Source organism: Herpailurus yagouaroundi, unplaced genomic scaffold (assembly GCF_014898765.1).
Source record: "Herpailurus yagouaroundi ecotype Mexico unplaced genomic scaffold, PumYag 195, whole genome shotgun sequence".
NCBI classification, from domain to species: Eukaryota; Metazoa; Chordata; class Mammalia; order Carnivora; family Felidae; genus Herpailurus; species Herpailurus yagouaroundi.
Window position 1 is genome coordinate 2643179 of NW_024412426.1, and position 22998 is coordinate 2666176.

The 22998-nt window shown below is 43.3% G+C and overlaps 1 protein-coding gene across 7 annotated transcripts in view; it reads left to right on the forward strand.

Annotated features, from left to right (window-relative positions):
• Positions 1-22998, forward strand: part of HHAT (hedgehog acyltransferase) — a 321149-nt gene that overhangs the window by 264011 nt on the left and 34140 nt on the right. For all 7 annotated transcript variants that reach the window (XM_040446368.1, XM_040446370.1, XM_040446366.1 and 4 more), the window contains one exon: positions 1801-1945. In XM_040446368.1, the coding sequence (XP_040302302.1) occupies positions 1801-1945 (145 nt within the window). The remainder of the gene's footprint in view (positions 1-1800; positions 1946-22998) is intronic.

Below are 22998 nucleotides of genomic sequence, written 5' to 3' on the forward strand. Positions count from 1 at the left end.
ATGTCTCTTTCATCACCATTTTAAAAAAATTTTTAATGTTTTATTTTTGAGAGAGAGAGATAGAGACAGAGCGCTACTCGTAGGGGAGGGGCAGAGAGAGAGAGAGGGAGACACAGAATCCGAAGCAGGCTCCAGGCTCTGAGCTGTCAGCACAGAGCCCAACACGGGGCTCAAACCCATGAACTGCGAGATCATGACCTGAGTTGAAGTCGGACGCTTAGCTGACTAAGCCACCCAGGCGCCCCTTGTTGTTTTTATAGTGTGTAATTAACTCTGGTCTGACTTGACAGTGTCCTCTATACATGCTTGTGGCCTTTTAGAACAAGGGAGAGACTAGAGGTCACCTTGTCTGGTAGCCTCTAACTGGGGACATGTCAGCATCATCTGAGAGCTTTCCAGAACAATGATGTCCAAGCAGATGACTCAGTGCCAACTACACAGCTTATCTGTGAGAAGACCACACTTTACTTTGACATAATGGTGGCAGTAAAACCATGCTCCAAGGTGATGCTGGAGAACACCATGGATGGGGTGACATGTGATCGCAGCTGTATCTGAGCATATAGAACAGAAGCTGGGACTGGCAGGAGAGGAAAAGGAGAGGGGGGTCAGAAATTGATTTCTCTAGATTTCCAAAAGACACTGACCAAGGCTTACACAGTGGCCCCAGATAATCTGTAACAGACTTGCCAGAACTAAGCAAGCCTCCTTCCAGAGACACACTCCAGCTTAATCCTTTTCTCATACTAGGAATTTGGTTAATTCAGATTTCTATTTGTAATTGGAGCACAGCTGAAATCAGGATGCAAGTGATCCCAGAAATATGTAGGTTTCAGGAAGATATTCAGGAACGATCTCCAAACCCTCTGCTCTCTCCTTTTTCTGTGTCTTTGGATTTGATAGAGGTATTTGTCAGAAACCCTGGGGTCCTTTGGCCTTGCTGTTGCACTGCACCTGGTTCTCATTCTGCATATGCAGTCCCTAAGAACAGTCCCTGTGGACGTGTCGATGGCGCTCACACACTCCAGGCACAGCACTCTGCCATCTTACTCAGGAGGACCACCAGAACAGTCAGTACCAAGAAAGAAAGGCTCTGTTTACTTGATGCAGTCCCTAAGAGGTTATTAAAAGGGAAGGAAAAAGTGCAATGAAGCCCGCAGATGGACGAGCAGAATTCTTTATCATCATCATTGTTGGAAACCACCTCACTGTTTCCTGCGTATTTCAGGTGCTGTGACAAGCGGCCGCTCTTGGAAGCTGCCGCAGGCTCACTCTCAGTGGGGCGTGTACCCTGAGCTCTGATTCCGGGAATGAGGTCGGCTTGTGCTGATTCTCCTGCGCCCTCTTAATGGGATTCTTCCTCACAGTGGGTCAGATTGACAGGATGGCTTCCCAGAGTCAAGTTACCTGGCCCAGAACATCACCCTGATCTTGACCTCGTTACATGGAGTTGTGCTGGTTATAAGGGAGCCCAGTTTAAACAGTTCTTATACCTGTAGTTCACATGCAGAGGATGTGTGGACACATTCATTCTGGACAAATCTTGACTAGCTTCAGTGCTTGTGTGACACGTGTCAGGGGAAGCCCGTTTGGCAGTAGGAAGCAACAAATTGGGGGTGCATCACTTCTTAGACCGGAGTGAGCATGACACAGGAATGGAAGTTTTTATGGCTGCGTAAGTCCTGCCCCAGCTCAGGCTCTGGGCTGGGTGTCCTGGGCTGGTACTAGAGATGCCCGATGGTACCTCAGCACTATTTTTGTGCCCCTCCAGTGAGACACCACCTGCCTTTTCCCCCACAGATTCACTTCCTCTCCCCACAAGCCCGCCGTCGATTCCACGCCGCCTTTGCGTCTTGTTCCACCTCCATGCTGATCCTGTCCAACCTGGTGTTTCTTGGGGGCAGTCAAGTTGGGAAAATCTACTGGAACAGGATCTTCATACAAGGTAAGTTGCCTGACAATGCTGTTTTCGGTCAATTTCTTGTTTTCCACGTATGCTGTTGCCACATACCTTGTGGTACATCTTTGTGGTGTAGCGGGAGGCGTTCATTGTTCTGTTCGTGGTATGTGACCCATAAAATACCAACCAGAAACAATTCCCCGTGTTTAGCCATAATGTTCAGGGGCCCCTACGTCGATGTACCTCTCGTCTATTACATGCGGCACTTAACATTGAAAGGTATTATCCCAGCTCTCCCAAACTCTCCTGTTGCCTTCTACTAAATTAATACTCTGGTTTTTAAAAAGTTTCCTGGGGCACCTGGGTGGTTCGGTCGGTTAAGTGTCCGACTTCGGCTTGGGTCGTGATCTCATGGTCCACGAGTCCTAGCTCTGCGTCACGCTCTGTGCCGACAGCTCAGAGCCTGGAGCCTGCTTCGGATTCTGTGTTTCTGTGTCTCTCTGCCCCTCCCCTGCTCACGCGCTCTCTCTCTCTCTCTCTCTCTCCATCAAAAACAAATAAACAAACAAAAAAAAGTTTCCTAATCTTCCTTCCTAATCATCCCAGCCTTGAGTATACTGCAGAAGTCTAACCTTTCATTTACCGCTCTGAGCATCCTGGCCAGCAAGGTCCTGGAAGCCCCACTGTGCTCTCCTGTAGCTGTGGGCTTGGCACCCGGGTTTGCCACAGCTCTTTGTTGTAGGTGTTCTTGTCTGAACAGCGGGATGCCAACACTCATGGCCAGTCTTGTATGTAATGTGCAGGAAGCGGTGTGTGTCAGTGTCCTCCAGCAGGTAAAATGCTGGTCTGTGGGGGTTACTGTGGAAACACTGCATTAATAATCAATCATCATTTATTTATGGTCCCTACTGCTCTTAGGCCGGAACTAAGAGCTCTGTCACGGCCTTGAGAGACTTGGGAGAATGAGGCCTGCCTACAGTGCGCATTACTCCAGCCAGTTTACCGGGTGTGAAAAGCCAAGGTCCCCTGTTCTGTTTCCCTGACCAATGGCATGGTTTTGTGCCTTTGGTCTGGGAAGTTTTGCCAGGCGGTAACGACGTGATTGACTACATGACCAGGCTGTCGTCTCTACATCCGGGTCCCTGAGGAGCCAGTGACGCTTCCACTGCAGCTTTTTTCATACCAGAAATAACCCGGGCACAGCTGCGTGAGCCCAGAATGCCAGGTCACAAGTCTAAACCATGGCAGCTTGGGGGAGCCAGGCTCAAAGGGGCCATGAGAGAGCCCTGCTCTGCTTTCCTCTCGTCATTACAAAACCCCTCTTTGATCTTACTTTTTGAGAACTATCTTAGCTGATGGTTCCTGAAAAGACAATGTACTTTTTAAGTGGGAGCCGTCCTTTAATAAAGATGGGAGCTGATGGGGTGCAGAGGGTCTCGAGAAAAAAAAACACGCTCCTTGAGGTGGGCGACAGTGTCCTACTTTCCTGGCTTCCAACCACAGTACCTAGCATGACGCCAAGGACGCTGTGACTCGGGAAAATGCTGACTTGGGACTTGCTGGTCACATGGACAAGAAGGCTCTGATCTTTGCTTCCGGAAATGAGGCCTCAGGTATTTGCCACTTCCAAGGCACTGAGAATACATTACAAAAAAGAAGCACACATAAATGTAGGAGCTGAACATGCAAACAGAAATGTGTCCACAGACTGAGGTAGTTGTGCCAGATGCATGAGCAACTTACCGTAGGTCATAGGATGGAGTGGCTTACCTTCCCGCAAAAACTGGATTTCACAGAGGAGGTGGCAATTGAATTGGAGTTTTGAGCCGCAAGTAAGAACTTGCCAGGTGGAGAAGGCAGGTGTGTGGGAATAATTAACACTAGCTGCTCTGTCAGATAGTTCTGAACTCTCAGTAATCTTTTCCCATAGAAATTTATTCTTCTCACAGTTCATTGTGGGTCCAGTGGCTTTTTCTAGGCAGTGACTCCAGAACCTAGAATGTTTCTATGTTGATTCTTTACTTTCTTGGCCTGGCATCATGGAGGAGAAGAGCACGTGGGGATGACACACAAGTACTAAATATCCCCGCCAGTGGTGACGCACAGCATTTCTGCTCACATTCCATTGGCCGGAACCAGTCACATGACCGGCCCAAGTGCAAGAGAGGGAGATGTGGGGAAGTGCACAGATATTCGTAGGTTATGGCACAGCAGGAGACGGTACATGAGGCAACCTGGAGGTGCCCAAGGGGCAGGTAAAAATGTGAGTTGGACTCTGGAAAACAGTATGGCAGTTCCTCAAAAATTAAAATAGAAATGCCATATGATCCAGAAATTCCACTACTGAAAATTTACCCAAAGAAAATGAAAATATTAATTTAAAAAGATACGTGCACCCCTATGTTCATTGTGGCATTATTTACAATCACCAAGGTGTTTGGTGATTATGAACAATCTAGGTGTTCGTAAATAGATGAGTGGATAGAGCAGATGTGGTATGTATGTGTGATGGGATATTACTCAGCCATAGAAAGAATGAAGTCTTGCTATTTGTGACATGGATGGACGTGAAGGGTATTATGCGAAGTGACGTAAGTCAGACAAAGGCAAATACCATATGATTTTACTTACATGTAGAATAAAAAAAAATAGTTTGGTTTTTACAATAAGCATGCAAGAAATAACATTCTTTGGTTGGATATTGAGGTTGAGATTTTCCAAGGAAAACTGTAGCTCATGGAATAGCGGTAGAAATGATCAACTGATATACATAAAAGCTAAATTTTTGCTAAAGTAATTCTTCATCAAATAAATATAGATGGATAAGGCAAAGAAGAAAGCCCTGAGTATTCAAGAGTCAAAATGAATGATACTTGTGAATATTAACATTCAGTTTCATTTAGTAAAAATACAAAAGCTAACACAAATTTATGGAATTACCAGGTCATGGATTTTATTTTATTTATTTATTTATTTTTTAAATTTTTTTTTTCAACGTTTATTTATTTTTGGGACAGAGAGAGACAGAGCATGAACGGGGGAGGGGCAGAGAGAGAGGGAGACACAGAATCGGAAACAGGCTCCAGGCTCTGAGCCATCAGCTCAGAGCCCGACGCAGGGCTCCAACTCACAGACCGCGAGATCATGACCTGGATGAAGTCGGACGCTTAACCGACTGCGCCACCCAGGCGCCCCTTCCAGGTCATGGATTTTAAAGCCATCAGTCACTTCCGTGATCACTATGATTATGATGCTATGGCCTGTGATAATTCATTTACAAACATTGTACTCTAACAAAGGGGGAAAATGAATTTTTTGAATTTACAAATAAATAATATTGATAATTAAAAAAAAATAAAAACAGAAACAGACTTGTGAATACACAGAGCTGGTGGCTGCCATAGGGGAGAGGGACATGGGGTGGGGGGTGAAATAGGTGGAGAGGATTAAGAAGTACAAACTTTCAGTTATAAAATAAGTAAGTTCCAGACATGAAAGGTACAGCATAAGGAATATAATCAATAATATAATAATGTTACGTGGTGCCATAATGTAACTATACTTATTGTGGTGAGCGTCGCACAGTGTATGGAATTGTGGAATGACTATGTTGTGCCTCTGAAACTACTAATACAACATCGTATGTCAACTATACTTCAGTAATCAAGTGTTTGTCTGGATGTGGGTTACAGTTGGGGAGGTTTGGACTACATGAACTGTGGGAGTCAAGGGCACACAGGTACGTGAGGCCACGGGGGGTGGATACAGGTCCCCAGGCAGCAGGCACAGAGTGAGAAGAGAGCAGGGTGGGAGGTATGATCTGGCTGTGCTGGCACATAAAGTGGCGGAGAAAAGATCACAGCTATAAGATGTTCTTACTGCTTCTCGAAGGCATGCTTTGCCCTGCACCCTGTGGAACTAACATCAGGCGCCCCGGGGTCAGGGCTCAGAAAAAACCCGTCTGCCTCTGCCGTGCGGGTCCTGCTATGGCCTTCGACTGGATCTATGTTGCACCTTTGGAGCCAGGTGCCTGAGTCCTGGAGACCCAATCTCCAAATATGGAGGGCTCTGTGGAAGCATTTTTCTCTGGTTTCTGAGGCCAGGGAGGCTCAGCTTAGAAGGCATTTACTGTGTCAGAGAGTCTTTAAGTCAGCCTGGTCCCATCCCAGCTGGTCCGTCCCATGGGCCTCCTGAGGCAGGGGATGTCTACTGGGGACTTGGCAGTATCTCCTGGAGGAAACTAAAGCAGATGGTGCCAAATCTCCCATCCTTGAGACCTCTGGATTTTACTTCATAACTCATTTGATTGACTTGATAGAACAGTAGTATGAATATTCATGTTTGGGTACAAAAAAGTACTAATGAGTTTGTAGGATGTTTCCTCATAACTCTGTTGGGGGTGTTACATTCGCTTTCTAAAATTAAAAAAATCTGAATTCTGAAACTCCTCTGCTCCCAATGGTTTCAGATACAGGATTGCTGACCTGCACATGTATCAGCTGATGAATGAATCAGGACTTTGAGACCCTGGTTGTCTCTGGCCTCTTCTTCAGCCAATGGAGTTTGCTGTTCTGAGACCGACCCCTACTCACTGAGGAACATGAGACAGGAGAGAGTGAGGGGACGGAGAGTTCAAGCTCAGTATTTAGGTTTCCAGGTTGAATGGGAAGGTGGCCCTTCCCCAAGGGTCACACACTTGGTCCCTGTGCACCTTGATGGGCTGGGCCCTGCTGTAGTGAGATACGGGAAGTGGTAATGGGTGTCCTTCCAACAGATCTTGCCTCTGTGAGTCCTGGAAGGGCAGGGAGGGGGCAGCCAGGCATCTGAGGATGGGGATTATAGAGGAGATTGCAAATCCCCACCCCACCCCACCCCCACCCCCACCAGAGAAGGGGCTGAGAGGATACAGCTTCGCTAGTTCTCAGGGAGCCCTTTCCCCACATCGCTGATGTGCCTGGAAATACCTCACAGTTAGCCTGGAGATGTTGGCTTAAGGTCACTATCTCCCTATCTCCAGTTCCTTGGATTTTGGCATGGGTCTGTTTGCTTTAAGCTACAAAGCTTATTTTAGTAGCATATGTAAAAATCTCTAGTCTGGTCTCTATGCGGCTGGTAACACCAGGCTGTAAAATCAGACCCTGCCCTTTCTGCTAGGCACACTGCCCTACTGCCAGGAAATTGGAAGATGTCAGCCAGCAGATGGGAATGCTCAGCGGCCCTCTCAGGGCATCACACACCATTTTTATCGGGTGTTCTCTCTGCTGCAGGGGTTGGAGAAGTAATGTTCAATTAATTACGGGAAATCATCTATATCTTTGCCTTTAAAACCAAAAGTCCCCAAACTTGTGCTATTGAAATTTACTTCAAGCAGCTTGAGGAATGTGAATGTTTAGGCCTCGTATATTTAAGGAGCTTAGCTGGATCCAGGGATCTGAGAAGGATGTGTTCTGGGGATTTGGTCCCCGGGCCTGCTCTAGGGGGCTCTGCTGTTGCATGCTTTGCAAACTCAGGTTGCTTCTTACATAACTCTTTGGCCTTCAAAAGCATCTGTTGATGGAAAGAGCTTTCTCCTGTCTTAAATCCTTGACATTGAAGTATAAGTTAATTTCTTGAACAAGCAGATAATGACTGCTCTCTAACTCAGAAATATCAGTGAGTTATAACTCCAAATCTGCAAGACCAAGCTCCATAAAGCAATTGTGTCTCAAGCATCCTTGCGGTGCCCTGTAGTCCTGCTGCAGCTGGCAGTGCCCTGTGTTCGGAGGGGATGGATGTACATTGGGAATATATCTGGCCTTGAGGGGCTGAGAGCTTTATTAATGTTTGTGTGCAAGGGGGTGTTGCTTCTGGAAGGTCCATTTGCTTTTGTCAGCAGTAGGCAGGGACTCTGTAAAAAAGGGACCTAATCCTTTCCCAAGAGGTAGGGACCTAAATCCTGCATCTAGGGTTTTGCAGTGACAGAAATTTCATAGGGACATGGTATCCACCAAATATTCTTCTGCCTGAACTTCTCATCACACACACACACGCGCACGCTCAAACACACACACACACACACACACACACACACACACGCACACTACACCTGTTTCCCTCCTCTTGTTGCCTGATCTAATTTGGCAGACTCCATCTCAACACTTAGTTCCTGGAGTGGCCCCTGCGCCAAGGCAAGGAGAATGTGGTTCTTTTCCAGATTGCAATGAGAGAGGAACTGGTAGTTTTTTGTTCTGTTTTGTTTTGTTTTTTATGCAGGTCAGAACCTTTACACTCCCCATATTTGCTTACTATTTCTAGCTGAGAAAGGAGAAAGTAGATTTCCTCCCTGATTACTAGCTTGTCCAGGCAACTTATTTGTCTCCTGACTCAAATGGCTCTGGACAGGCATTTTATTTAAAGCTGAACTGGGGTATCACACTGGAAATTCTGGAAGGCTGTGGTTAGATAGAAACTCATTCCCCTCACATCTTGTTAAGTTCTTGGGACTGAAATTTCATTTTTGATGAGAGAAGACAGGGGGCAGAAGTCAGTGTCTCAGGGGCCTTCCTTTGTGATTACTTTGTCTCGCCATCTTCACTAGCCGTCACCTTCAAAGGGAGTTTCTGTTGCTCCGATCGATCCTGCTTCTGCCTCATTGGGTCCTGTGCAAGCTGTAGAACAGTTAGAGGAGCAGGGGCTTCCCACCCATCGTACTCGTGGTAAAGTTGTTTGTAGATATAGGTTATAAGGTTCATCCATGGTTACACATTGGTCCATTTATGGCTGCTATTGGAATCTGAATTTCAAGACTTAGAGAGATGTCTTGCTTTCATCTTTACTCTATGCCACATGGTCTCCCAGATGGCTTGGACATGGGTTTTTTAAAAAGCACTTCAGGCCAAGTCACTAGGTATAGGACATGAGAAACAGTGAGTGGGAGTTCTTATCCAGCAGTGCGCCTGGGGTTATGTTAAAGCTGAGAGGATTTCTAAAATATCTAGAAAGGAATTTGAATCATAGTACATTTAAATACTACTTTCTGTAAGATTGTGGGAAACTTTTTCCTGTTAACCAGGAGTTTCTGTGAATTCATTTGCAAAGAGTTTTATGGACTATGGGAACATTTTAAAGCAGTCTTTACATAGAATATCAGGTAAAGACTAGTAGAACTTAGACACAGTCAAATAAAAATAATTTTGATTTTTACTGTTTTATTAGCATATAATATTTGAAATCTCTACTTCTTGCTGGCCCTAATCTACATGCCCCCAATCATATATGTGCAGGGTGATATGCAGAGGTATATTACAATCAAATCACTATCTTATACACTTTAATTTTTTTTAATGTGTATTTATTTTTGAGAGAGAGACAGAGTGTGAATGGGGGAGGGGCAGAGAGAGAGGGAGACACAGAATTGGAAGCAGGCTCCAGGCTCTGAGCTGTCAGTGCAGAGCCCAATGTGGGGATCAAACTCATGAACCCTGAGATCATGACCTGGGCTGAAGTTGGACGCTTACCGACTGAGCCACCCAGATGCCCCATCTTATACACTTTAAATTAATACAATATTATATATCAATCATATCTCAATAAAATGGGGGACAAGAGGAAAAAAGCATATTACAAATATGTAAATAGAAATTAAAGTCAAACCAAAATAATTTTAAAAATCTAAGTCCCATTTATTCTCTAACTATATATATATATATATAACTACTCACCATGTGATAATATATTCAATATATAAAAGGATATCTGTAGCGGGATTTGTAAGCCTGTACTGTAAGACCCAAACCAAGAAATCTCTTGGGATTGCAGTACGTGTTTGCTTTCCGAAACGAACCATGCATCCTGGAATTTATGTTATTAATTTATTTGACTGCTTATCACAGTTACTATTATACCTTCCACTATGGGTGCAGGAATAGTTCAACACCAGCTGTGCCAGCACATGCCAGATAAGGATAAAAGGGGAGGGCGCTGGCCTTAACCCACTTCTTCTGGAACTGGTGCCTTATGCAAGGATAAAGTCCAAAATGGTAACTCTGCTAGTTTTTATCTTATGCATCGGTAGCCAAGGGACCCTTTTTACCATACTGTCTTTTCCAGTCACTACTGAGCATTATTAAAAAGCGTTAAAACTTAAGAATATGTAATATGGAATTCAGTAACATTTTGTACCAGAAGGAAATTGTGCAAAGCCATCATCACCAGGTGTCTCAGCTTTGGAACAAATTCTTTCATGAGGCAGGACCCTTTGTTGGGTGTGCTTCTGTTTACTATTGCACTGGGCACTGACCACCTGCTTTATGCCACCACTGGCATTTGTTTCCTGTGGTTGCTGTAACAAATGATTATAAATTTGATGGCTTAAAGCAATACAAATTTATCTCTTACTGTTCTGGAGGCCAGAAAGCTGAAATCAGTATGGCTGGACCAAGGTCAAAGTGTTGGCGAGACTCGTTTCTTCTGGAGACTCTAGGGTAGAATCTGTTTCCTTGCCTTTTCCAGCTTCCAGAAGCCACCTACACCCCGTGGCTTCTGGCTGTCGTTCCTCCTTTTTAAATCCCTCCCTCTGTCCCTCTACTTCTGTCATTACTGTGCCTTCTGTCTGATTCCTTGTGTCTCTCCTACAAAGAACCCGTGGTTACAACAGGCCCACCTGGGTAGTCCAGGGTAATCTTCCCATATCAAGATCCTTAACTTGGTCACATCTGCAAAGTCTCTTTTGCCAGGTGGAGTAATATTCGTGGGTTTCAGAGGTTAGGGTGTGGTCATCTCTGGAGGAGCCATTATTTAGCCTGGAATAGCACAATACGGTCACAATCACTATCGAACAGAACATTCTTCCTGTGGCACTGATGAGATAGCCTCTTCCTAAAGAGCTTTGATTATAAAATAGCAAATTGGATATGCTGCTAGATTCATTAAAATGAGAATCAGCCTGTAAAAAGAAGTGGTACTTGAATTTCACAAAAGTGTACTTGTGAGGTTTGCTATCTTCAGGGTACTTAGGGAGCAGTATAGGAGAAAGCTGTAGCTTTGCTGGCTCAGCTCAGTCCCCCATTCTCTGGGAGCAAACCTCTCCCACCGCACTCTCATTCTGTGCCATTCTGGTAGGGCACATCTTGCACCTAAGGTTCAGGGTTCAACATGTGCCGGGACTGGCCAGTTTCTGTTGGAACTGTCAGGAAGGAAAAACATTCTTTCCTTTGCTATTGCGGAGGTGTCAGAACATCAGGCTGGAGCTTCTGGCAGCCCTCTTGCCACCACCAGTGAGAGCCAGGTAGCAAGGAAAGCCAACTCTGAGGAAAGCAGAGCTACATGTTAGATGCTGTGTTTTGGAGACAACTCACTGCCACAGATTTTTAAGCCCCTAGATCCAGGCGTCCTTGAAGCCATCGTGTCTGTTACTTTTCAGTTACAGGAGTTCCTTGCTGTTTGTTTTTTTTTTGTTGTTTGTTTGTTTTTGTTTTTTCTCAACTCATGCTGTGAGACAGTTCTCCAGGACTCTCTTATGTTTCTGTAGATCTTTTGACTCTCTTTCAGACCATATTTCCAAGAATGTTTGTATAGCAAACATCTTTGGAAGATGGAGACAGTATCTTTCTCCAAAGTAGAGGGTATTTGTTTACCATTCAGTATAATAAAGATAATATCCTTCTCTGGGGCAAAGGTCAGGCAGGCTTACTGCCCATTGTAAAATGTTTGCATTTCCTAAGCCTGGGTTTATCTCCTGTGATGTAACTCACTGCCTGTGCGGGCATCCCCTGGCCCTCTTTGCACTGCATTGTGGGATGTGGGGCTCAGGGAAGTGGCACAAATGCTCTGGCTACTCTTATTGCTGTGAGTAATAAAGCCGAGTCCTTTGTCTCTGACCCAAGAGTCTCATGTCTTCTGCCAGCATCCCTGAAATTTTGACAGGCTGATTCGTTGTTTTCAAGCAGGGGTAAAATATCAGACCTTTCACTGACTGACAGTCCAGTTTGGTTGGTTTTCTGTTTCTGTCACTTATAACCAAAAACATCCTGACTAATGTAGATTAACCTAAATAATGTAGGTAGAACATACCGCCCTGACAGAATCTTAAGGGAAGGATATTTGGGGAGATTCTTTTATACCGAACCATTTTTTTCTTATAACTCTTTTTGGCTTTTGTTCCCCCTAATAAAAAAACTTTATTGAAAAATCGTGTACACTATTACACTTTATAATGTAGGCATCTACACTCTTCTATTATAAATTTAAATAAAAGTATAAGAGATCTCATTTTTGCTATAATATGAATATTTACATTTAAAAATAAACCTGATACCTTTAAATAGTACGGATTATAAAAAATTTAGTGATTTGCTATCCACCATCATCTTTTAAAAAATATTTATGGACGGGGCACCTGGGTGGATCAGTTAAGTGTCCGACTCTTGATTTCAAGATCGGTTCATGAGTTTGAACCCCACATTGGGCTCATGGGATTCTCTCTCTCTCTCTCTCTCTCTCTCTCTCTCCCTCTCTCTCTCTCTCCCTCTCCCCTCCTCTCTCTCTGTCCCTCCCTGCTCTCATTCTCTACCTTTCTAAATAAATAAACATTCAAAAATTATATATGAGCAAGATCTTTTTCACAATGTTATTTCCTTGATCTATTTGTGTTTCATTTCTCCCACAGAATTTTCACTTGTTTAAAAGTTATTTCCTTTTTCAGCTGCCCCACTTCTTTGTAGCATTGTTGTGTTGTTTGTTTACTTTTTGATTGCCATAAGTCTAGAAATGTAAACATTTTCTCCTAGGTTGAGTTATCATTATAATTATTATTAGTGCATAACTCAAAGGAGCACAAAGATAATACCAATGATAAGTAATTATTAAACATAAAAAGTAAAATTTTATTAGAATTGCATTTCTCTTGAGATGGATACTGTAGGAATTCCTGGTTGTTTGAGTAAAGGAATTATGTAATTATCCCTTTATTTTGTCCCTCTGACTATTTTAAAGTTTTTTTTTTTGTTAAAATATACCATAACCCAGAAGTATGTATATATCATAAGAATTTTCTCTAAGTGAACACACACGTATAACTTGTGCCTAAAACTCCCTTCTTATGACTCTGCCAATTACTTGGGTAACCACTATTTTGGCTTCTAAATGCATAGCTTTTTGTCAGGAAGCTTGTTTGTGTGTATATAAGCAGAAATGCATTCTATCCATTCTTTTGTGTTTAGCTTCTTTTGCTTAATATCACATTAAGAGAATCATCCATATTTTTGAGTGTGGTTATGGATTTTTCGTGCTTAGTACTGTAAGTATTCCATTTTGTGAACATGTTATAATTCATTTACCCGTTCTGTTGTTGACAAACGTAGCAGCTATTAGCTCCCACCATGAGTCAGATATATGACCTGTGGTGAAGCTGTGTGCACATTTTTGTTGGGTGTATACCTGAGAATAGGACTGCTGCCTCACACGCTATGCACATATCCAGCTTTTGCAGATACTGCCGGATGGTTTCACAGAATGTTTTACCAATTCCCTTGAGGGTTTTACACCCTGGAATAATATCCTGAGGTAACAGAACAATGGGGGAAAAGCGTACCTTTCCTTTGTAAGGTAGATAAAGGATAGGGGAAAGGAGAACCTTAACCTTAGGTTAAATTTTAGAGAAGAATGGAGATATGTATATACGGATATATAAGATATATAAGAATGGATATATAAATATATATGTGGAATTGAGGATCTGGAAATCAGTTATTCTAAACTTATACTTTGGAAAGTCCTGCTTGAGCCCTAGTGGCATGTATAACCCATTTTGAAGACTAGTGCCCTGTAGGGAAAAGAAGGTCACTGTCCTTCGTGTCCTACTCCATAGTCCTTATTCTAGCCCAGAGGAAAGGAGTGTTAGACTGGACTGGAGAATAGTTATCCGGGTTAGCATGTGTCATTTAGCCACTGCTGCATAACAAACCACCGCCAAAGTTAATGGTTTAAAAGAAGAAATATTTAGCCTGTGAGTCAGTGTCAGTTGGGGACTGGCTGGTCTAGGACAGTCTCAGGCATACATCTGTGAGTCAGCCATGGGTTGGATTTGCTGATCTTCACTGGGTTTTCACATTTCTGGGGCCCTGGCTGGGATGAATTGATTAAGTCAGGTCTGCTTCATGTTGGCTCCTTATCCTCCAGCAGACTGGCCCAGGCTTGTTCACATGGCAGTCATCACGGTCCAAGAGGGAGAGCAGAAAGTATGCAAGGACTTTCAGGCTTAGGCTCAGAACTGGCACGCTTTCCCTTCTGCTGCAGTCTTTTGGCCAAAGCATGTCATAATGCTAGCCCAGATTCACGGGGAGGGGACATAGACCCCAGCCCCTGATAGGAGGAGCGGTATGCTCATTTTGCAGAGATGTTGATACAGGCATGTCAAGGAGTGTGAGCGTTTTTTGCAACCTATCTCAGTTGCATTTTCAGAGGGGACAGAGAGCTGGCCCAACAGTGTGACTGTTGAGATGATCCAATGAGGCTGGACAGGTAACAGGAATCACACTGGTCCCATTTTGCCATCTCTCCCCTTGGCCACCTCTCTTGTGGCCATTTCTCCCTCTTTCCCCTGAAGAGGCTTTCTCTGCCCCCCCCCACGTAATAACTCCTATCCAGAAGTTGTTGTGGCTGGTGAAGGGCAGGAGAGGCCTAGGCCTGCTCTACTCTGCAGTGAAACAAAGACGTGTGTGTGTGTGTGTGTGTGTGTGTGTGTGTGTGCGTGTGCGCGCGCGTGCGCGCCCGTATATACATGCATGCAGGTGTGTTATCCCCGTACTGTGACTTTCTGGTACATTGGGACACTGAGGATGGTCTAACTTAAAGGAGCTTCTCTGTGGGCCAGCCTGGCCATGTGGAGTTCTGCTCAGGGTGTGAGGCCAAAGCCCAGCTACCAAGCAAGTATTCCTTTGCTTTGCATAGATGTCTAGGCTGCCTGGCATTCAGACGTTTCTGGGTTGCTCTGACTAAATGTGATTTACTGCCTTTTAGCATCTACTGTTGGTATTCTAACTATTCATTGTTAAGTAGTTTTCACCTCACCAGCTCAGTTGATCTTCTTGGCAATCCTGTGAGATAGTTCAGACAGACGTTGTCACGTTACAACTCTGAGACTCAGAGAGGTCAGAAACCTGTTCGTCATTACACAGCTAGTAAACAGAGACACCAGGTGCGTGTCACTCACTTTTGAGTGCAGATCCCCCATCCTTTATGTTGTGCTGTCCTCTCACTTCTTCCCTCTGCAAGGTCTGCATCAAGATAGGCAACCACTGTTTTCACCACAGAGCATCTCTGGGTCCCACTGTGGGAACACAGTCTACGGTGCCTGGCTCATGGCTCTGTTCCTGGTACTTATCACAGGAGGGTCGGAAGGAGGAGATAGGGGGCACACTTCCAGGTTCTTGGGCTGATAGGCCAGCCCGTGGCCATCACTGGGTTGGCCGCCAGCTGGTCTTCACCCCTGCAGCGAAGTGTTTTTATACTGAGTCTGCCCCTTTGGTGAAGGACTCTTGCTCACCTGACGCGTCAGCCCTCGGGTATTGGTTTTCCCTCTGGAAGGCTTACTCAGGCACTGCGTTAGCTTGCTCGTCAGCCCGTTTCTCATACTAATCACCCTTACTCGGACCAGGAGAGCAGGGGAAGGAGAAGATCATTTTATTTAGGCATGCTATCTGAATTACCAGAGAAATAAAGTGACCTCAGCACGACTGTCATTAAGAGCCAAATGCCTGTGCTACCTCACATAGTGCTGAAAATGCAGCACGAGGCAGCAGCGTGGGCTGGTTGTGGTTTTTTGTTTGTTTGCAGTAGGGATCAGAAGGTGGAATCCAGGGGGCTTTCCTTGCCTCAGGAGTTCTGTCCATCACTGTGGTCACCTCTCTTGAGTGTAATTAAGGCAGTCAGGTATTCCAATGTATATTCAGTGAATGAGAATGAAAACCACCGAGGAAAACTTGTTCGTTGTCTTGAAATAAGGACAGAAAAAAAAAAATGAATCCTGTTTTGTGAGCACCTGTTTAGTATAGTTAAAGGGTCAGAGCTTTGTGTCAACAGGCATTCGAGCCTCAATTGGACCACTTTTCTCTGTACGGACTTGAAACTCTTACGGTCTACCAGCTGCCACCCTGTTCACATTACCTGCCGCTAACGAGTATTCTTTACAAGGGGACCTGCTAAGAGAGGACATGACAAAGGGGGTACTGTGTGACTGGCATCCTTATAAACTGGGGACATGTGGGTACAGAGACAGTCACACAGGGGGAAGGTGAGGTGAGGCCATGGGGAAAAGATGGCCATGTAAAGACGGGCTGCTGCTGTGCCGCCACATGCCATGGAAGCCTGGAACCACCAGAAGCAGCAAGAGGCAAGGAAACAACCTCCCCTAGGGGCCTCAGAGGGAGCATGACCCTGCCAACAACTTGCCTTCAGACTTCTAGCCTCCAGAACTAGGACAGTACATTTCTGTTGTTTAAGCCGTTCTGTTTTTGGTACTTTGTTACGGCAACCTTAGGAAACTCACATAGGATGTGTGGTGCAGGAAGGTGGTGGGATAAGGTATTCAGATGGGTTGGCAGTGACTTCTTCCCCCACCCCACCCCCAAAGAAACAGAGCAGTTCAACACATAAGTCCAGAACTAGAAGGTCAGAAACACCCTCTTCAAGTTAGGTTCAAGTTAAGTCTGTGCTTAATATTTATCTTCTCATGTGTCCTTCTCTAACCCATGACGCTGATTATACCGGAAGCAGCAGATGGAAATAGCTGGTCTGGAAGTATATGTCACCCCATGTCAAGGGGCACACTGAGGCTTCCTGGGAGGTCAGGCAGGATGGACCGCCCCACTTGGAAGTGGCCCAGCATCCAGCCGACCTGAGGCTTGAATCCTTTGTCCCTCAGTGCAGTGCCCCTTTGCTCCCCTCTGTTCTCCTCTGAGTATTGTCACACTCCAGCTGCTGCCAGCTCTTGCCTAGAGAAGGAGGCAGCTGCTAATTTGAGCCCTATTTAGATCTCTAGGCAGCATGTCTCAGGACTTTTTTTTATTTTTTCTAGTGGTGCTTTCATGTGACCTTGGCGGGGGGGGGAATGACTCACCTATCAGTAAAGCAAAAGGGAAATCTAAAATTTTGTCTGAAAGGTGATTGTCTTGCTATGCTGATAGACATCTTCATGGGATTAGGAGTAGGTAGCAAAGGGAGTTACCTAAAACCTGTGGCTTTTAGAGGGAGAAGAAAACACAACTGAGGGCTGAGGCAGCGGTTATAACACTGTTATAACACCAGAGAGCATTAGGTGTATCTGGCTTGCTTGGGAGAGGCCAGGCCACCCAGGTTATGACTCAGGAACATGGGCTTTTGCTTGATTTCCCTTTCCTCAGTTATTCTTTACACATTGGGTAGATGGGACCACTTTCATAACCTTTGTTCCAAGCTGAGTCCCCTAGGTGAGCAGGTTTTTGAGGACATTTGTTACAACGTATAAGAGCGGATCATTTATATTCTTAAGGTTGTCAGTCACACACAATCAAAAAATGTCAGACGACATAACGGGCACTGTTGTATGCTGACTTTCAAATGGCAGATAGCCAGTGGATGGTCATATAGGCCTGTTTGGGGAAACACACCTTTCCTAGGAATGTCATTGTGTTTTTTAAGCTAGAAGACACCAGGTAACTTTTAACATGAAAGAATTGCTTTTGGTCTGGTCTTAACATTCTATTCATGTCTACGGTTACCTATCACTTACTTTTATCATATTTGAAGCTTGAGTCTTGATTACTTTCCTCACTTGGTGGCTGCCCCAACAAGATCGCTAGAGACTTGGATCATACCTTTTGCATTTCATCAGCGAAGATTTTACTAAAAGAAGCAAAAGTATAGAGTGAGGAAATAAGAAATTGGGAAACATCTCAGACTATCTGATTCAGGAAAAAGAGGCACAGTGGTTAAGTGAGTCTGAATGAGGCTTGAGATCTATTTTACATAGAAAAATGCTTGAAGGAGAGGGCCTCCCTATATTCCTGCCGGTCATTATGCCGAGTGCTTAGGATACAGTGATAATCAGTTGTGGAAGAATGTGCAACAGTGCTTTGGGACATACCAGTTTTGATAAGTGCTTTGGGAACAAAGAGGTGAATGCTTAACTTTATATTCTGAGTGAGAAAGTCATCATGGAGGAGGTTGGACATCAGAGGTGAGCTTCAACGATGAGAAGTACCAGACTTAAGGGATAGATACAGCATGCACAAAGCCATGAAGGCATAAAATTGCACACTGAACAAAGTCTAAGCATCTCAGGATCATGGCAGGAAAGATGCAAGGTGTGATGTTGATGAATAGGCTGGTTGCACCAGAGAACACCAAAAAGGCAGGAACTTTTTTTTAGGTACTTGCTTTTTTAGGTACAGAGTATGGACTTCATCCTTAATAGGCTGGGGAGGGGTGGGTCACAGAAAGATTTTTGCAAGAGAGTACCATGATTCTTATTTTTGAAAGATCTACATAGAGGTAATTGTGGAGGCTGTTTCTAGAGGAGCAGTGCTTAGAACAGAGAGGCCAGTCAGGAAGCTATGTGAGAGATGACAAGGGATGCTGAGTGTCAAAGGATAGGAAAGACAGAAGAAGAGATCTTCAGAATTCTCCCAGGGAAGATTTTAGGGAATTATCTAACTCTTTATAATATTTAAAAAAAATTTTTTTTTCAACGTTTATTTATTTTTGGGACAGAGAGAGACAGAGCATGAATGGGGGAGGGGCAGAGAGAGAGGGAGGCACAGAATCAGAAACAGGCTCCAGGCTCCGAGCCATCAGCCCAGAGCCTGACGCGGGGCTCGAACTCACGGACCGTGAGATCGTGACCTGGCTGAAGTCGGCCGCTTAACCGACTGCGCCACCCAGGCGCCCCAATATAATATTTATAGTTTAATGGTTTGGTGCCTGAGATAGACAAAAATACTTGAGGTTTATCTGCTGCTTTTGTAGATAACATAGATTAATTTCTGAATTTTGAAGAAAAAATGGCCTCTACAGACTTCTCTGTTTCCTTTCCTTTGCCTCTGCAGTTTGAGGGAATATGCAAGTGCTGAGGAAAATGCCAAGACAAAGAGGTGGTCTTTGTGGAGATAAGCAGCTTGTTCAGTAGACTACCTGAATTAATACTTTTTCCAAGGCCAAATTCATCTGGAAGGGTTATGTATTGTAGTTTCTTGTTCTCTGCAGATATTTTCAGATTTGTCTTTTGTTTCTTTTTTTAATGTTTATTTATTTTTGAGAGAGAGAGAAGGAGGGGTAGAGAGAGAGGGAGACAGAGAATCTAAAGCAGTCTCTGTGCTGTCAGTGTGGAGCCCAATGCGGTCCTCAAACTCACGAACCGGGAGATCATGACCTGAGCCAAAGTTGGACACTTAACCAACTGAGCCACCTAGGCATTCCTTGTCTTTTGTTTCTTAAACGTAGTGAGTATACTTGCTTTATAATCAGTGTTTGATACTTTCAGTATATTAAATCTGTATTTATATCTACTGTCTTCTTTTTGTGCTGGGTCTTACTGATAGCACCTCTTTCCTTGTATGCTTGGTTATCTTTGACTATGTGCTGATCATCATCTTATGTGATTATATGTGGGTTTTTCCTGTGGTCCACTACAAAGGTACCTTCCTCCAAACAAAATTTGTGCTTATATTTGATGGATACCAGATAGGACTGGTTCATGGTTATACTTTTTTAGGGAGAGATTCACTTCTTCTTCTGTCTTGAAGAAAGAGGCTATGTTTACTTCTGGTTCACCATTAACCAATAGGTGATTTGATTCCTTTTTAGGCCCTAATCTAATATGCTTTTGTGGTTTGCTATTAGACTCACTACTTTTAGCAGCCTGGAATTTTATTTCTGTTATCTTACCCCAAATATTGTATCACAGTCTGGAAAAACAAATGTTCTCATGACAAAAACATTTAAAAACTTTTTCTTTGTGTTTGTTTATTTTTGAGAGAGAGAGAGAGAGAGGCAGAGTGTGAGTGGGGGAGGGGTGGAGAGAGAGAGGGAGACAGAATCTAAAGCACACTCCAGGCACCGAGCCATCAGCACAGAACCCAGTGTGGGGCTCAAACCCAAGAACTGCGAGATTGTGACCTGAGCTGAAGTTGGATGCTTAGCCAGCTGAGCCACCCAGACGCCCCATGACAAAAAAACTTTTTTAAGAACTTCCCTTGTCTCCCCTGGTTCTCATTTTTTCTTAGATTTTGGCCAGGAAATTCCTTACTGTTGTACTGAACATTGCCAGCCTTTTGAAAAAAATAAAATATTTATCTAGCAATTTTAGGTTTTTTTTTTCTTCTGGTGAGATTTTTTACTTCCAATTCCAGGGAGAATTAGTCCAAATAACTTACCTGCCATTGCCAGAAAAAGAAGTCTTTCTTAAATTCTATAGAAATCCTGATTTTCCTTTGAGTCAGACATACCATTTAAAACATCCAAGAAATGATCAAATGCTTCAAATATAAATAGAAGGCATCATATAAATTCTTGATATATGAATTCATATTGGATTGCTAAGAGAAGGTAGGTGTGTTTGAGAAATCTCCTAATTTCTGAGGGTTGTGGTTTTTTTTTTTTTACTGTTTATATTTGAGAGAGAGCGCGCAAGTGGGGGAGGGACAGAGAGAGAGAGAGAGAATCTGAAGCAGGCTCCAGGCTCTGAGCTGTCAGAACCCAATGTGGGGCCCAAACCCACAAACTGCAAGATCATGACCTAAGCTGAAGTTGGACCCTTAACTGACTAAGCCACCCAGGTGCCCCACTGAGAGTTGTGTTTTAGTGGTAGTGTAGAATGGTGGTAAAGGACTCTGAAGTCAAACACAATTGAATCATTTACCATCTTTGGGACCTTGGACAAGATACACTAACACTCAGCTTCTCAGCTGTATATTAAGAAAAATATGCACCTCGTAGGTGACTGTGGAGATTAAATAAGGTAATAATAAATATAAAACTGCACAGCCCTTACTAATGGTAGCTCATTATTGGTAATATTATATTAATGCTATTCTACTCACATGGTCCCTTTTCTTCTGTCAAAAATAGTTTGGTGGATATTCAACATGCAAAAAAATGAAGTTGGATCCCTACTTCATATCATATACAAAAATTAACTCAAAATTCATCAAAGACCTATGTGTAAAAACTAAAACTACAAAATTCTTTTGGGGGCAAATCTTTATGACCATGGTTAGCCAATGATTTCTTATATATGGCATCAAAAGACAAGTAACAAAAGGAAAAATTATGGATCAGTTGGACATCATCAAAATTAATTTTGTGTGTGTGATTTGAAGGACATCATCAAGAAAGTAAAAATGCAACCATAAAAATTTTGCACACCATATATCTGATAATTTGTATCTGGAATACATGAAGAATTATTACAACTCAATAATGAAATGACACATAACTCAATATAAAATGGATTGAATAGATATTTACCCAAAGAAGATCTACAGATGACCAATAGTCACATGAAAAGATATTGAGCATCCTTAGCCATCAGGAAAATGCAAATCAAAGCCATAATGAGATACCACTTCACAACCACTAGGATTGCTGTAATAAGAAATGAACAAGCCCAAAATGAAAACTACGTATTGGTGAGGAGAAATTTGAACTCTCATACACCACCTGGGGAAATGTAATATAGTAGAAAGCAGACATTTTGGAAAATAGTCTGGAACTTCTTCAAAAAGTTAAACAATTACCCTAGAAATTTACTCCTAGGTATATACCCAAGAAAAATGAAAATATAGATCTACACAAATTATATACGTTATACATGAATGTTCATAGCATTATTCATAATAATGGAATAAGTGGGAACAGCCCATATGTCCATCAATTGATGAATAGGTAAATAAGATGTGGTATAATCTAGAAAATGGAGTGTTACTCAGCACTAAAAAGGAATAAAGTGCTGGTACATGCTACAACATAAATGAATCTTGAAATGAAAGAAGCTGCACATATGATATGATTCCATTTGTATGAAATATCCAAAATAGGTAAATCTATGGAGATAAAAAATAATGGTTGCTTTAGGTCTGGAAGGGATGGGGTTTTAGAGGGTAATGTCTAATGAGCATGGGGTCCTCTTTGGGAGGGGGCTGATACAGTATTCTAAAATTGATTGTGGTTATGGTTGCATAACTCTGAGTATACTAAAAGCCATTGAATTATACACTTTACATGGGCAAATTTTAAAGTATTTTAATTACATCTCAGTAATTTTTTAAAATTATTTTGGGGCTGAAAGATAATTGGTCTGGCATAGTTATTCTACCTGTTCATTAATCCATTTGTTCATCTGTCCATCCATTTGTCCATTCACCTGACCTTCCTTCTATCAGTTTACTCTTCCTTCCATCCTCCCATATCATTCCATCTCATTGTCTCTTTCCTACTTCACTCTATAAATCTAAAAACTATTCACTGGTCATCTGCTAAAGTCCAGGAACCATGCTAGTCCCTGTTTTTCATCATGGTAGTTTGACATTTCTAGTGTCCGTATGAGTTGCAATGGCTGGTAATGTGACTTTGCCAAGCTCTGCAGAGGAAATGCTCTTTATCAATCCATCCAGTAAACAGATGGATGCACACGAGTCGGGGGTTAGTTGTATATATAGCCAGGGGCATGCTGAAGTAGCAGGAACACCTGGGCCACATCTCACCTCTGATGAGCCCTCAGAATGGTATGTAGGAAATTTTCTGGTTTTGTTTATTTGCTGTGACAACTCAATGTTAAATATGTATGACATTCTCTTCTGTCTCCTGTCTGTGGCTCCATGCATGATGCCTGGTAGCTGCATTTCTCATTATTAACATAATGTTGAATGATTTCAAGGTTGACCTGGTCTAACACAGCTTTCTTGATGAGATTGCTCCCCTTTGTGTCATCATTAATCAGTATGATGTCAGCTGTTCTCTTGCTCAACCTCCCGTACGGTTTCCACACTTGATGCTCATCAGAATCACTTGCAAAGCTTATTTAAAATGCAGAATCCATGGAGCTCCTGGGCAGCTCAGTCAGTTGAGCATCTGACTCTTGGTTTTGA